The following is a 14,089-nucleotide window of genomic DNA, read 5'->3' on the forward strand; positions in this document are numbered from 1 at the left end:
GAGGTGTTGCTTTGGGCTGAAAGTGACTCAACTCAAGACCTTGTCTTTTTTACTATAAGATGATGCTGAAAATACATTTGTTGTGCATTTTAAGCTTTAAACATGTAACAGTTTTTGTTCACGGGGGCTCTTAGCATCTATATTAAAGTCTCTTCAGGTTTTTGTACTGCTATCTCTGCCCTTTAGACTTCATGTGTACAGTGTGACATACGTGAACAGCTTGCAATGTATGGTACTTCAAATATAGGCCCCCTTGTTTTCATTGCCGCTTGCACTCCCTTTATATAAGCTTTCAACTCAACTCAATTAAACTCAAACTTTATTTATAAAGCACATTTAAAACAACCGGCATTGACCAAAGTGCTGTACAGGAATCACAGTTGAAGAGCATAAGGTAAAAACGGAAAGCTAAAATACATAAACACAATGCAAAAAGAAAAACTAAATGGAGAATAAAAATAATAGGATAAATGTTTCAATTAAAATACATTTTACATTTAAAATTTTGCCAAATGTCCACTTAGACTTGATTAAAAGCTAGGGAGAAGAAGTGTGCTTTTAGAGAGGATTTAAAAACCTCAAAGGAGCCTGCTGATCGAATATGCCAAGGCAAGTTATTCCAGAGTCTTGGTGCTGCTGCCATAAAGGCATGATCACCTTTGGTTTTAAGTCTGGTTTTAGGCATGACCAGTACCAACTGATTAGAGGATCTCAGTGTTCTGGTCGGGTCATGGATTTGAATCAAATACTAGGTGAGTTAGACCATTAAGAGCTTTAAAAACAAGCAATAAAATTTTAAAATCTATTCTAACAACAACCGGGAGCCAGTGCAATGAGGCTAAAACGGGTGATACAAGGGGCATTCAATAAGTAATGCCGCTGACACACTTCCCGATGTTTAATCCAGCTGAAATTTTGCATGTGAGGTTATTTAAATCTCTATAGATTAAGTAGCTAATTTTTAGTAGCGAACTTTTTGTGGTTTCTGACTTACAGGTACTTGAAGATGAGTAAAGTCTGAAATGGAGCCTGTTGAGTGTCTAGCAGTGATTCGGGTTTTCTATTTGAAAGGACTCACACCACGGGAGACTTTTGATGAAATGAAAGTAACTTATGGTGATGATGCCCGTTATATGACATTGCAAAACGTTTTACAAGGTTATATTATGGAACATTGTCACTATAAGTTACTTTCATTTGATCAAAAGTCTCCGGTTGTGTGCATCCTTTCTAATGCAAAAACACAGACTTAAATCAGTTTGAACACCTGCAAATCAGAAACCACAATTAGTTCAGAGCTGTAATTTACTATTTAATCTATAGAGATTTAAACAATTTCACATGCAAAATTTCAGGTCGATCAAACATCTCGAAGTGGGTCAGGGGCATTACTTATTGAACGTCCCTCGCATGTGGTCAAGTTTACTTGTGTCTGTAAGGAGACGGGCAGCTGCATTTTGTAGCAACTGCAGACAGTGTAAAAGTGAGTGGTCCAAGCCAGCATATAAGGAATTACAGTAATCCAATCTATTAATAAAAGCATGGATTACAGTCTCCACATCTCTGTGTGGTAGGCACCCTTTCACTTTTGATAAAATCCTTAACTGGTAAAAGCTCAGGTATTCACTTAAATGGTTTTATGGAGTTCTTGAAAGAGTTCCCAGACCAATTGATAAATATAAAGACAGGCTACTGAATATGAAAGTGTGTCCAAAACTTTTTTAATCTGCTTTTGCCGGGATCTATAGGTAAGCAACATGCAGAAAACCTTCCCCAATAATAAGCTGGTCAAGTTAATGGTGTGAGAGAAAGCATTTGGATTGTACATAAGGTGATAGTGCTCACATATCTACTGATAAAACACACTTCTATGCAGATGACTCTGCATTTTACCAACCTTCACAGCTGGCCCTACTCTAAGGAAGCTAGCCTTGACATTCAAACTGCTGCTTTGTTGCTTGAGGCAAAAATATATATTATTTACATTATTTGATAAAGAATATATATGATTTATAACTGTGAAGCGAACTAAATGTGTCCCAAATCTCAGATTCTGAAGGTATTTCTTTCTTAAAGGGAGAGCTTAAGCACAACGCCACAATTTCTTTCCATTTCAGGTTGTACAGCTTAATCCTCCAAAACCTTGGAGGTTTTTCTTCAAAGCTTCACTGACCTGCTAAGATTTGTGATCCTTGAGTTAGCTACTCTTTAAAGTAACCAGATGTCTTTCTGAATGTCGACCTGAGGTCACATACTTTGCAACGTGATAGATGATTCTAGAGTATACTAAAGACGTTTTTCCTGTAAGGATTTCAAACCTTTTTAAAGACCTCTGTAACTGAAGACTGCCAGTGTAATTCTTTAATTGGACCTTGAATTTGTATAATGTGAACTTGTTTGTGTCCATTTTTTGCTTGTGTGTGTATTTATTTTGATGTTAATGTCAAGTTACAATATGCAACATGCAAAAAAGATGCAATTGTATAAAGATGCAATTGTATGGCTGTTTGGAGTTGTGGTTAAAAAAAGATTAATAAGAAATAATAATAAGGGAAGAAATCAAGGTGCAACAGGAATGTGCATGCATTGAAACCAGACAGAGAGATAGGAGAGATGGTTAATAAAAGCCAGGGTTGATAAATGTTTTTGTCTACTACTGAAATATTACAAAACTGTCATTCTAACTTTAAGAGGTTATAACAGCTCATGTTTACATTTATTTAAAAGGACAGTGATAAATGTGCATCTATCTTTTTAGACATTTAATCACAGATATTTTAACCTTTGAAAACACAAATGGAAGATCAAAGGATTTCTTGAAACTATCAACTAAAATCTGACTACTATGTGAGGAAGATGGCCCCCTCTCTTAATCTCATGCCAGACCCTCTCCCTGCCATATGCTGACCATTTAGATGAGAACCAGATCTACTCCCACCTTTTTTTAGTCAGTATTATCCACAACATCCTGCTTGTTCACTTTTACCTAATGATTATCGGCAAAAAGAATCCAAAAGTGGTGTTTTTCAGTGGCCAAAGAAGATAAAGTTGTTGCTAATTTCATTTAGAAGGAGTTCATCTTGTGGAAAACTGCTCGCAATTTCTTTTTTTTTTCTCAGAAAGCTATTGGACTGTGTGAGAATGTGCTGAGTGTCTAGAAGAATGTGTTTACTTGTGTTTTTACCAGACATCTGCTATGTCAATAAGCTGGACGTTTTCTTTGTGGGTGTGTCGACTGCTGCAAGTGTGAAAGTCGAGTCCTGGGTTTACATCAGCTCTGCGGTTACAGAACCATAGCCCTTCAGATTAAACTCAACTGACTGATAATATACTAAAAGACTTTGACAATGAAAAGCTGATTACTTCAAATGGTAGCACAACAATTGATACATTTTGATGGGAAAAAGACAAAAAAAAAAAGCCCAAATTACTTAAAGACTGAAATCTGATATGAAAAATAGTTTAGTATACATAGATATTTAGAAATTTGGCTTTGGAAAAAAACCTGCATTGCTGTGCAAAGAATTGCACCCAAATATTGATTTATTAATCCAAATGCAAATACAGAATGGAATTAATTATAATGTGCAAAAAGAGATTCATACAAATATGGACGTGACTCTATTCTCTTAGATTCAATTCAGTTTATTTATTTATTTATATGGCACCAATTCACAACACAAGTCATCTCAAGGGACTTTACAGTTCACCAGATCATACAGTCAAATTGATTCAAAGTTTTCTATCTAAGGAAAATCTGTTGATTGCATCGGCTCATTGACTCGAATGCAATCCCTCACACTAAGCATGCTTGTAGCGACAGTGGAGAGGAAAAACCTTCCTTTTAACAGGAAAAAAACTCCAGCAGAACCAGGCTCAGTGTGAGCGGCCATCTGCTGAGCACGACTGGGGTTCAAGGAGGCAGAAATAGAGATACAAAAGGCAACTGTAAAAGGCGGCCCTGTCCAGGAAACACACAGCCAGGCAGACGAGCTTCGAGCCAACTGATCAACATCAGGATATACATTCTAGAGAAATGTTATCCATATACCGAATGAGACAAAAAAAATGTGGTTAGAACATCTAATAATGAAAAGGGTATTCAACGAGCAGCAAAACAAATATTTACCATTTATTTTTCTTCTCACTTTGTGACAGGATGTTTCTATTTTGGCAATATTACAGGGGTGAAACAAGGATATTAATTTATATAGTAAATTTAAAAACAACCAACACTGGCCAAAGTGTTGCACATGAAAACAACAAGTAACATTAATTACAACATAAAGGAAAATACAAATACAGAGTAAAACTGATTTGCAAATATAAATGCTCAACTGTTGAAACTGACTGCATTATAAGTCACTGAGTTCAGATGTGTTTTTAGAAATAACTTCAAAAACACCAAAAGACGATTGACGGTTTCCACCATGATCATAATTTATAATTTCAGATTTATTTTCTTTGAGGTTTAGAGAATTTTTATCTGAGTTTGACCTGAGTTAAGCAGTGGTTTCAGTGAGAAAGGATAATTATGCCTCAAGTGAAAATAAATCTGATTACTATCAGAAATGAACGTAATAAAATATTACACTTTCCTAAAGATATGGAAAGTATATAAATAAAGTTGAGTGGCGGCCTTGTGATTAAGGCATAGAGATTGGAATACTGAGGTTCTGAGTTTGAGCCCCACTCCCACGGACTGCCAATCTGGGTCTCTGAGCAAGACCCTTAACCCCACACTGCTCCCCGAGCGCCCCAAGATGGCAGCCCACTGCTCCCCAAAGGGTTGGGTTAAATGCAGAGAGTTAATTTTATGACAGTGTATTGACAATAAAAGCTAAGGAAAAAAAAAATTAGGAAAATAAAATTTGTCCACAAATGGATCCTTGAGGAACTCTACAAGCAGGGGGAGCTGGAACGGAGCAGATTCTCTCAGGCTTACAGAAATACTCAGAAAAATAAAACATAAACCATTCCACGACAGTACCTTGATACCTCATAGATCCAGTTAAGAAATCTAAATATTGTTGTCAGCTGCATCAAAGGTGGGTAAAATTTGTTCTAAAAGCATTAAAAAGCATTCAATTAGACTTATCCATTCCTGTATAAACCCTGCTGTAGCTAATAAAGATTAGATTAACCCTTTTAATATCCACCTACCCAAATGGCAAAGCAAATAACAGAAACTGTAAGCCCAAATGACATGTGTGAAACAATATTTGAAAGCTAACACCTTCTAGTTTCTGAATATATACATGAAAATTGGGTGAGTAAAACCCCCAAGCTGCGTCAGTTCAAACAAGACTCAAAGTTGTTTTTTAATATTCTCGAAAATAACAGGTCTTTTTCGAACAGCAGTTATAAAGACATGCTTGCTTGTTGTGGCTGCTTTGTCATGGTACATTTTGACATGCTGCTATATCTGTGTTAATTGTGCTTTGGTGCTTGATGTCTCCATAAAATGAACTAGGTGGTTGAATTGTGGAGAATCTAAGCTTTCCAACGATGTCTGACATGTCTATATTGGTAAACATTTTACCAGTGGAATTTTCATGCATTCTGAGTTATTAGATGTAAACGCTTTAAAACGGGTCGCTGGCGACCAGGTGGGTTTTTAAGGTTAAAAATCTTTACAAAATGCAGTTTCAGAGCTTTATAGGTTGTCCTATTTTGCTAACAACCCTTTTCAATTACTCTGTCTTAGATTTAGGCTGCTCTGTGGAGCAGTGGGTAGCACTGATGCCTCGCAGCATGAAGGTTCCAGGTTCCATTCCCAGCCTGGGATCTTTTTGCATGGAGTTTGCATGTTCTCCCTGTGCAGGCATGGGTTCTCTCTGGGTACTCTGGCTTCTTCACACAGTCCAAAAACAAAGCTGTTAGGTTAATTGGCCTGAGTTTGACTTGATTGTGAGTGTGTGTGTGAATGGTTGTTTGTCCCGTGTGTCTCTGTGTTGCCCTGTGATGGACAGGTGACCTGTCCAGGGCGAACCCCGCCTCTCTCCTGTGGAGAGTCGTTACCCCAGTCGGGATAAAGTGTGATGGAAATGGATTTTATTTGTTTGAAAATAAATTATATAAGTCTACTCTTTTGGAACTGAACAGTTCTCTGAAATGGGCCCAAAGTTTAGTATTTTTTTTTTTTATTAAGAACAAGTTTTTAGTCAATTTAATTATAAAAAGATTATTCAAAATAAAATAATTATTTCATTTCTTTGGTATGTAAACTTATTTGGTTTTGGTTTTAAGGTCATGGTTTTACAGCCAAAATTAATTTAGAGTAGGCTATACATATTATTTAGAACTAGCTTTTTTTGTTTTATTTGCAGCATCTTGCATACTTTTTTGTGTGTTAATAGAAATAAGTACCGAGGGCCACAGACCTTTTTTACTTTCCCTCCCACTGATGTTACATTATGAGGTCATCTTGACCAGAATAATTTATCTAGTTAAATACACTCATTTAATCTGGGAGTTCTTTTTTTTTTCAAGAACAAACAGTGCTTCTGCATTCAAAGATGTCTACAGAAACGTTACCCTTCCTGCAGCCCACGATTGAGATGTTTGTGTAGAATCTGTTTCTGGCCTCCTGATCACAGTGTGACCATTCATGCAGCTTCCCAGCAGTAGATTTTTGTGTGTTTGGCACGGAAATGAACAACGTGCCAAATTGTGATTAATGGTTGAGCATATTTGTGTTCATGCAACACTATCCTTCCTCTCTTCCCTTCCTCCTCTTCCTCCCCCAGTTGACATACGTGAGATCCGGGAGCTGCGGTTGGGGAAAGGCTCGCGTGATTTCGAGCGTTACCCAGAGGAGGCTCGTAAACTGGACCCGGCCCACTGCTTCATTGTGCTGTATGGCCTTGAGTTTCGCTTGCGAACACTCAGCGTCGCAGGTCAGTGCATATTTTAACAGACTTAAAGGTCTGATAACTTTTTTCATTTTGTTTGTATTTTCCCACATTTGTTTTTAGACTTACTACCCTTTAAAAGCAGGTTTGCATTGATGTACATCACTTTCCATTGATAACTTATGTTAGTTTTATTTTTTTTCAATTAAAAATGGGCCTTAAGTATTGGCACTAAACAAATTTATTGTAGAGTTCTTAAATTTCCATAAAAGCAGGGTCATCTTGGTTTAATCCTTAAAAACTAATTTCACACACCAGCTTGGTGATTGCTTAATATAAAAACAACTTTATAGAAAACAAGTTGATAAGTTTTTAAGGGTTAATCAAGACATTAAATTTGATCCAATATTGAACATCACCGAATCAAAAAAAAAAAAAAAAAAAACCCAGGATACAAAATGCTATCAAAAAATAAACAGTATATATTACAGTATATACTGCTAAGTAACAAGAAATGAAAGACTATACTAAAGTACCACATGGCTTTACATTTGGGCCTGACCATTTTTTTTATTTTGTTTATCGGAAACTTTTGTAATTGTTAAAGTTGCTATAATAATTGTAATTGTTAACGGGGACTAATGTTTTGTCCAGGAAAAAAATGGTGATCAGAAAATGTATTGTTTTATTTAATATCTCTGTGATGACAGCCTACAGCGAGGAGGAGGTCAACATGTGGATCACCGGTCTGAACTGGCTGATGGTCGATACCCAGCGAGCACCAGCACCACAGCAGATAGACAGGTATTTAAGCAACTTACTACCTAGTCATTAAATCAGGTTTAGGTTTATTAAACAGTGTAAGGATGACCGGAGACATAATCCACGATTGAGATGGAAAACCATTAAGGAACTCTTCACAAGTCTGTATGAGGACCTAAGGTTATTATATGTAAGTCAAGGTGAAGCAGGAATATCACCAGTTGCATCTGGATACTCGCTGCTGTTCTGTTTTGTCCAGGTCAACATATTTTTATCCTCCTCAGCTTTTATGCAGCATAAACCCTCTGCAATGGGGCTGGTCTGTTTCCCTTTCAGTTTACCCAGTAGTATTGATATTTGGTGAACATTACAAGGGAATAGAAAATGTGTCATTAATCATTAGTGTTGCTCTGATGCCATTTTTTTTGCCTCGATACCTGGCTGTGCAGTATCGGCCGATACCATAGATAGATGTGTGTGTGTATATATGAAGAGCTGCATACTACTTGGATGTAAAATAATCGCTATCATGGCTTTTTCAAGCTGCTGCCTACCTTTGTGACGCAGGAAAAAGTCTAATACAAAGTGAATCCAGTAGAAATTTTTATTGCCTACCTGGAATGGGTGACAATAGTTGAATAAACTTTTGGCTCTCAAAATGGTATCGGTGCCCTATTTGTTGGTACTCGCCGATACCAGCATTTTAGTGCTGCATCGGGGCCCCGCCCGATACTGGTATTGGTATCAGTACAACACTAGTAATCATTGAAGATTTTATCAACTCATAACCACAGATCATGTCTAAATCACCACAAAAATAGTTCACTATACACAAAAAACAACCTTTTTTTATGGTCAAATTAGTGCCTAGATTTAAACTCATAGAAAGTCTATGAGCTCAAAAATCTCCAAATTAGCAGCCTGATACATCCACGTTGAGTCTACTGTCCACCATTACATTGGTTTTATATGACCAGCAAGACTCTCTCATGGGTTAAAGAACAGCAGCTGATTTTATCAATGGTTTTTCAGGCATTTTGTTGTGGTCAGTTAACAGGGGTGAGTATTGGCATGGCTGTTGCGATACGATACGTATCACGATACTTAAGTCACGATACAATATAACCACAATGTTGCAATATCACTTTATATTGCAATATTTTTCCCAGCTATCAAAATTAAATGTATAAATAAAAAAATCAAGTGCTGTATATGTTCATCAGAAGACGAACATATCAGAAGATCAGAAGGTTTCCACAGGACTAGTATCTGCCAGAGTGGCGGTGCAGAATTAACCCATTTTCCCTCACTGTTTTTTTATTTTTTTATCGATACTGGTAACTAAAAGATTGATATTATATCGGACACCTGAAAATCAGATTTTTTGCCAAAATGTTAACCCCTAGTTAACAGGTTAAGCAGCTGTTGACTAATTAACTAACTAGCCCCCCTAGTAACGTAAAGCAGTCAAGCACAACAGTCATTATGGCAGATGTTAGGCTCCACCCAAATACTGCAAAGTGGTAGGGACTCGTAAACGAAAGTGGAAAAGTGTCAGCAGTAGCCATGATAAGTGCTGTCCGAATAGTGTTGGCAGTAAAAAGAGAAGTAGGAAAAGGAAGCGGGGTGCCTCCCTTTCATTTAGAACATTGACTTCCACACATTATCTGGTGCTTAGGAACTATATGGATTCCCACAAACCTTTATATGGCAGGTGTAGATCAGGAAAGCCTCACTGAATTTAACAGAAATACATTATTCCTTCACTGTGACACATCCAAAGGTACACAGCTTCATAAGTACAGGGTTTTATAATGTGGAGATTCAGCCGTTTGCCACAATTTTGCAACTTTTTTGGCAGTTAATTTTCGGAAAGCTGTAGTCCCAGTTTGACAAGCGTCTTTAATGTGCATTTCTGTTGCGTAATCACATCCAGAAGCTAAATCCCGTGCGACACAGCAGTCTGAACCTCCTTTTTTTACCCACAACATTTTTTTTGTTATTGAAAGGTGAAAGGATTGGAGCTAAAAACAGGAGGTAGGGGCTGATAATCGTACTATGTGCGACCTCTTATGAAAAAAAAAACATCTTTTAATTTAGTTCTTTGATACTGAATACCTGCATACGGATTTCCTAAAAAAAAATAAAAACATAAACGATTGATTAACTTTAGCCTTCACCTGATCCAGACCCAATAATCGGTAAAGGTGGTAGTATTAATGATCTGAATAAATCTCCAGTCAGGAGCTAAAAGAACATGAAGTTTTATAGCCCAATGAAATGATAGGCTTCTAAAGTCATTAAAACACTTATCAGTGGTCGGAACCCTGGATGCCATTAACTAACATATGGCTGCAGCAGAGAGGAGGCAACCTAGACATGGACTCAGAGGACAAGACAAATATTTATTTTGAGATAAAAATATTTATTGCAGGTGAATGTGTGTAGACTGTTTTTGACTACAAGGGTCAAGACAAAAGAATAAAAAAAAAACAAGCTTGCACAAAAAAAGCTGTAAAAGAGACAAACAGGTTAGTGGGAAATTTGAGAGGAAATGAAAGGCTAATTCTGCCTGTTTTTCTGAAGTTGTGTAACAGCTGATTTGCATTTGTCAGATTTTATTTAAACCATCAGAACCTGGTTTTAAGTTGAGTTTAATGACAAGGAGAAAAGATAGATAATTTTTTTTAGCTTTTAACCAAATTTCTTCACTGCTATTGTGCTTCTGCAGTCAGCTTTTGCAGTTTCAATTAACAAATTTTTTTATTAGCCTTTTTTCTTATTTTGAGTGTTAAAGAAACATGTATTCATAGAAAAAAAGGTGAATTAGTCCACTTCCTATGGACAGTGCTCTTAGTTTTCACTTACCGAAACAAAAGAGGGCATGCCCTTAACTAACCAAGCTGTGAATTTACATTAGCATAGAAATAAGCTCTATTACTGACTTTACATTTATTTTTATTTATGCAAATTTTATTGACTTTTTGTTTTATTAAATATACAGCAAATATGTTCATATGCCAGACTTACCTTTCTAAATCTACTTTACAGTTAACCAGTTGGTAAAAGCAACTCTTTGTATATTTTTCCTAATTAATTTGGCTGCTGTAATGATGGGATGATCTCCGTGCATTTTTGTGAATGGAGATTCGCCTACATTCACATCAGACTCCAGCAGAAACCAGGAAGATAAAGCCCAGTAATACCATTTAAAATTGGGTAAAGAAAAACCACCTTTGTGAATACTTGCTTGTAAATTTTTTAAATTCAGACGGTGATGTGATTTCCCCCTGTAAAAAGTCCAACATTAAAGCATCTAGCTCTTTAAAAAGGAGTCTTGAATATGCAAAGGAATATTATAGAGGATATAGAAAACAACTGGCGTTATCATAATCTTAATATACTGTAGTTATTTTATTTTTTTCAGGAAGAAGTGAATTTCAGACCATCCACCTAAGTCAGTTCTTATTTTTATCAATCAGGGGACAGGAATTCATTTTAACCTTATTATTATAATCAGAATTGATCTACCCAAAAATGTAATACTTTTGGGAGACAAACATAATCTCCATTTGTTGAATAAAGAGGAGAGGCAGTGTTCAGACATGAGCTTAGCTTTAGACTTATCCCAATTTACTTTGTATTCAGACACCAATGTAAAATATTCAATACAATCTAATAAAATGGGCACAGATTCTTTAGGTTTAGTTAGAAGGACAAAAATATAATCTGCATACAAAAGAAGCTAGTGATGACTGCTGCCCATATTAATACCATGAATGGCCGTATGAAAACAAATTTATTGAGCCAGAGGTTCAATTGCAATCACAAATAAGCCAGGGCTCAGCAGGTAGCCTTGTGCCGTAGTACTTTGTTACTTTGTAACTGAAATTGGCTGTTAGTTAATACACAAGTACAGTAGAGGGCTTATCATATAAAGTTTTTCTCCATGTATTGAAACTGACTTTACATTTCTAAGTGTAGACAGTATAAGATTTCCCTGAGAAAAAAAAGAAAATACAAGCGGACATATGAGCGTCCAGAAGAAATAGCTTTCTACAGTAACTGAAAGGCAGGTACATTGTATTAAAAGGTAAAAATGGCAATCAAATAATGTCAAAAAAGCACTCTTAGAAAGGGGCCAAGCAGAGGATAAAACCAGGGTAATATAACTAGTGCTGTTTTTTAACTTTTGCTAGTCTCTAATTCCTGCTGCAGGAAGAGTACCTAGTGTGTGCCAAGAAAATATCACCACATGTTAATATCAATGGCTTAACGACACAACAATAGGCCCATAAGCAACATTATCTGGGTGGGCCCCATATGAAGTACAACACGTGATCAAGGTTCAGGATATGGCGACAGTTCTATTAATCGGCCAAGAAGATACAATTATGCAATTCTCAGTAGTATATGATCACACCTCACACATGAAAAAATAGTGACTGCGCACCTTGAATGGAACCATTGGTGACAGCGCACCACGGCATGTTACAGACATCCCAAGTGCTTCCTTTTCTAGAAACCGCTTAAGTACCTCTTTTTGGTATCCATCGCCGCTAACACATTGTACGTAGAGGTTATGGTTTTAATTGATGCTCTGGATTACCCATAATTCCAAGTCATAGTGTAAAAACGAAAACACTCAAATACATCGTTCTTTTAAGATGTTTATTGCTGTTTGAGTGTATTTTTTACCAACTGTCTAATGAACTATACAAAGTTATTCACATAGTAACATCTGCAAAGAGACGTCCTAGTCTACAATTGTGTAGGGGGCCTACCAGGTGTCAGTGATGGGGCCCCTAAGAGGTCGTGGCCCCCTAAATAACTGCTGTCTCTGCTTACCGATATTTACGCCATAATGTAATATCTACCACACTATCTGCCCTGCAGTATTAGCTCCATGTATGTTGAGGCATATAAAACAACACTTATGAGCCACTGATGGGCCAGTAGAAAAGACAAATTCACCTAACGTCTTTTTAAACTACTAAACACACCATACCATTTCACATATAATCACACATGGATGAGCATTTTGTCTGTGTGTTATTTTGCATTATTATTATTTTGCTGACAGCATTAGTTTGATTTTGGCCCATTTTAACGTTGTTGAGTTTGCATCTAAAGCCACTTTTGTAGCCAGATGCACTTATAAATAATGCATACATTCACTGAGTAAACTTTACATGATGCGTGATTAAAGTTTCCATTATTATACCTGAGGTTAAGGGTTTAATAGAAACAGACTCATTTTGGGGACTGTCTTAATAAAATCTATTTTTGTTCAATGCACTTATCATAATTGATGTTATGATACAATTTGACGTATAACTAAAGTTTACAGAGACACACACAGCTATATATATATATATATATATATATATATATATATATATATATATATATATATATATATATATATAATTTATATAGTGTATGTTTAGTTACTATGTTTATATTTTGTTCTTTTTCCTGTTCATTTAGCACTCATATTTGAGTGCACTCAAATATGTTTTTACATTAGTCATTAAATTAGACCAAATAATAAATCTTTACATGTAAATGTATTTAATAAAAGAATAACGCTTTGAAAAGATCTGGTACAGTTATCTATTTTTCCAGTGCTGCTTATCCTCTAATTTGATTGATGCATTTCTTACGTCTTATTTTTCTGTAATAAGTTTGAACTTTAATCAGTTTTCATTTTCCCTATTTCTCTTTTCTCTTAATATTCTTCCTGTGTCCCTGCAGGTGGCTCAGGAAACAGTTTGAAGTCATGGACAGGAATCATGAAGGCAGGTGAGTAGTTCACTACAAACATGTCAACACCCAGTCACAGCTCTACAAGCCAGCGATGATGTTTGCTGGTTGGCTGCAGCCTTTTAACAGGTTGCACCAGATTCGGGGATCAGAGAACTTTAGGACTTCAAGCTTCTGTTTCAGGGTAAACCTCTCCAGGGCAAACAGCCTGTCACTGCTTGATAAGAAACAGGAAATGATGCAATGGCCTGGGAGAGGGCTGCTTCCTGCCCCCTGTGAAAATAGAAACAGTAGCCAGAGTCTGTGCAATGGGAGGCGGCCTGAATCAAACTGTGCAGAGATGCAGGTCGATGACCTTGGAAGATTCTCTAGGCTTCAAAGAACTGCGATAATTTTTCGCCACCTGTTTTTTCAAACTTCCTTTCTCTTCCTGGTAGTGCATTTCCATATGTTTAATGAATCACCAAATGATTATCCATGCGCCATTCCTCTGTAAATTTCATTTTTTTTGCTAACTGCAGCATATGAACCTACAGATATCCTCCAATAATCCTGTTTGTTTTGTAAAGATATTTTATAACATGAGGGAAACAGTCCAGAAAAGCATTTCTAAAAGCAGGAGTCATGAGAAGCACTAATTTCCATCTGTTAGATGCAGTCCCTGAATCAAATGGCAGAATTACATCAAGCCTTTCACTAAAATGTTT

General features: G+C 36.5%; 1 protein-coding gene across 1 annotated transcript in view; it reads left to right on the top strand.

Moving 5' to 3' along the window:
• Positions 1-14,089, top strand: part of LOC107083024 (1-phosphatidylinositol 4,5-bisphosphate phosphodiesterase gamma-1-like) — a 47,302-nt gene that overhangs the window by 11,540 nt on the left and 21,673 nt on the right. The window contains exons 2-4 of the mRNA XM_015371957.1: positions 6,750-6,899; positions 7,565-7,658; positions 13,374-13,421. Of these exons, the coding sequence (XP_015227443.1) occupies positions 6,750-6,899; positions 7,565-7,658; positions 13,374-13,421 (292 nt within the window). The remainder of the gene's footprint in view (positions 1-6,749; positions 6,900-7,564; positions 7,659-13,373; positions 13,422-14,089) is intronic.

Source organism: Cyprinodon variegatus, unplaced genomic scaffold (assembly GCF_000732505.1).
Source record: "Cyprinodon variegatus isolate N-32 unplaced genomic scaffold, C_variegatus-1.0 Scaffold67, whole genome shotgun sequence".
Classification (NCBI taxonomy): domain Eukaryota; kingdom Metazoa; phylum Chordata; class Actinopteri; order Cyprinodontiformes; family Cyprinodontidae; genus Cyprinodon; species Cyprinodon variegatus.